Source organism: Rhea americana, unplaced genomic scaffold (assembly GCF_003343005.1).
Source record: "Rhea americana isolate MKP2758 unplaced genomic scaffold, rheAme1 scaffold_33, whole genome shotgun sequence".
NCBI classification, from domain to species: Eukaryota; Metazoa; Chordata; class Aves; order Rheiformes; family Rheidae; genus Rhea; species Rhea americana.
In genome coordinates this window covers 103,311-104,632 of record NW_028186457.1, presented here as the reverse complement: position 1 = coordinate 104,632, position 1,322 = coordinate 103,311, and the positions used below count along the sequence as shown (strand labels likewise).

Sequence of the window (1,322 nt, the reverse complement as noted above, 5' to 3'; positions counted from 1 at the left end):
CCCGAGCTGGCGAGCAGGCACGTGCGCGCGGGGAGCGCCTCGGCGCGGGGCCGGGCTGCTCTCGGGGACGATGCGCGTGTCACTGCAGCGCGTGCCAGGATGGGAGCAGAGACCTTGGAGACACCAAGGGCTGTGTGCGCACCGGCGCGCACGTGTGTGCGTGTGTGTGTGTGTGTGTGCGCGCACAGGCGTGGCTGGCTGTGTCTCTGCACATGGGCGCGTGTGTGCCTGTAGGTGTGGGTGTTGTAGCGGGGGGGTGGTGTACTGTGCGTGTGTGCGTGGTGGTGGCTGTGCTCTGCTGGGGGAGGGAGAGCATGTGCGAGGAGGGCCGTGCCGGGCCGTGCCGTGCCGAGGCGTGTGTGTGAGCRGCGCTGCGTGTGCTGTGCTGCGTGTGCCTGGCTGGTACCGCGTGTGCAAGTGGCGCCGTGTGTGCCGTGCAGGGGCGTGCGTGTGAGGGGTGCTGCGCGTGCCACGTTGGTGCACGTGTGCAAGCAGGGCTGTGCAGGTGCCATGTGAGTCACGCTGTGGCRCGTGTGCGAGCGGCGCTGTGCGCGCCGGGCAGCCGTGCGCGTGGTGCCGCCTGTGCCGCGCTCCTCCGGCGTGCGACACGAGGGCGCCGTGCCCGTGGCCCCACGTGGGTCGTGGCCCCCCCTCCCCACTTCGGAGAGGGCCGCAAGGAGGGCTCAGMCGGATGTGCCGGGGGTCTGCAGCGCCCAGAGGGGGGCCGCCCCGCTCAGCAGCGCCGGCGGGGTGCTGCCCGCCCGCCCCGGCCGTGCTGCGGGCTGCCGGCCTGCAGGGGTAACGCTCTTCTCTCTTTTCCTTTGCAGAAAACCGGCCACTCGCGGCGCTTCGGGCGCTTCACGCATGGTGCGTTGAATTACCAGGACCCCGGCCGCGGGGGGTCTGACCCGTGCGAAGGGGCCCTGCCTGCTCCGCCTGCAATGCTGGGGAGGGGGCGAGGGGGGGCCGGGGCTGAGCGCCCCCTGCGAGGCTGGACCCCGCGGGCCCAGCGCCTCCAGACGCTGCTCCTGGCTCACCGTGGGAGCCCAGGCCGAGCCGGGGGGCTGGCGCCTGCTGGCGCTGGGGCTGGGTGGGGGGCTTCAGGGTAGCGCAGCACAGGGGCCGTGCGTGGGGCGGACAGGGAGGGCGCAGGACCACCCCGGGGCAGCTGGCATGGTGTGGGGGGGGGCTGCAGTGGGGCAGGGGACGCTGTGCCCTCCCCTCGCACCCCAGCCCGGCCGTACGGGGCTCGGCGCTCCTCGCACGGGGCGTGCCTGCGGTGCCGCCGCGGTCCGGCCACGCGCTGCCCGCGAGGCAGAGCG

At 74.1% G+C, this 1,322-nt stretch overlaps 1 protein-coding gene across 1 annotated transcript in view; it reads left to right on the top strand.

Annotated features, from left to right (window-relative positions):
* The window catches only part of SPEG (striated muscle enriched protein kinase), a 39,168-nt gene that overhangs the window by 9,432 nt on the left and 28,414 nt on the right, over positions 1 to 1,322 (top strand). The window contains exon 3 of the mRNA XM_085311036.1: positions 828 to 867. Within this exon, the coding sequence (XP_085167162.1) occupies positions 828 to 867 (40 nt within the window). The remainder of the gene's footprint in view (positions 1 to 827; positions 868 to 1,322) is intronic.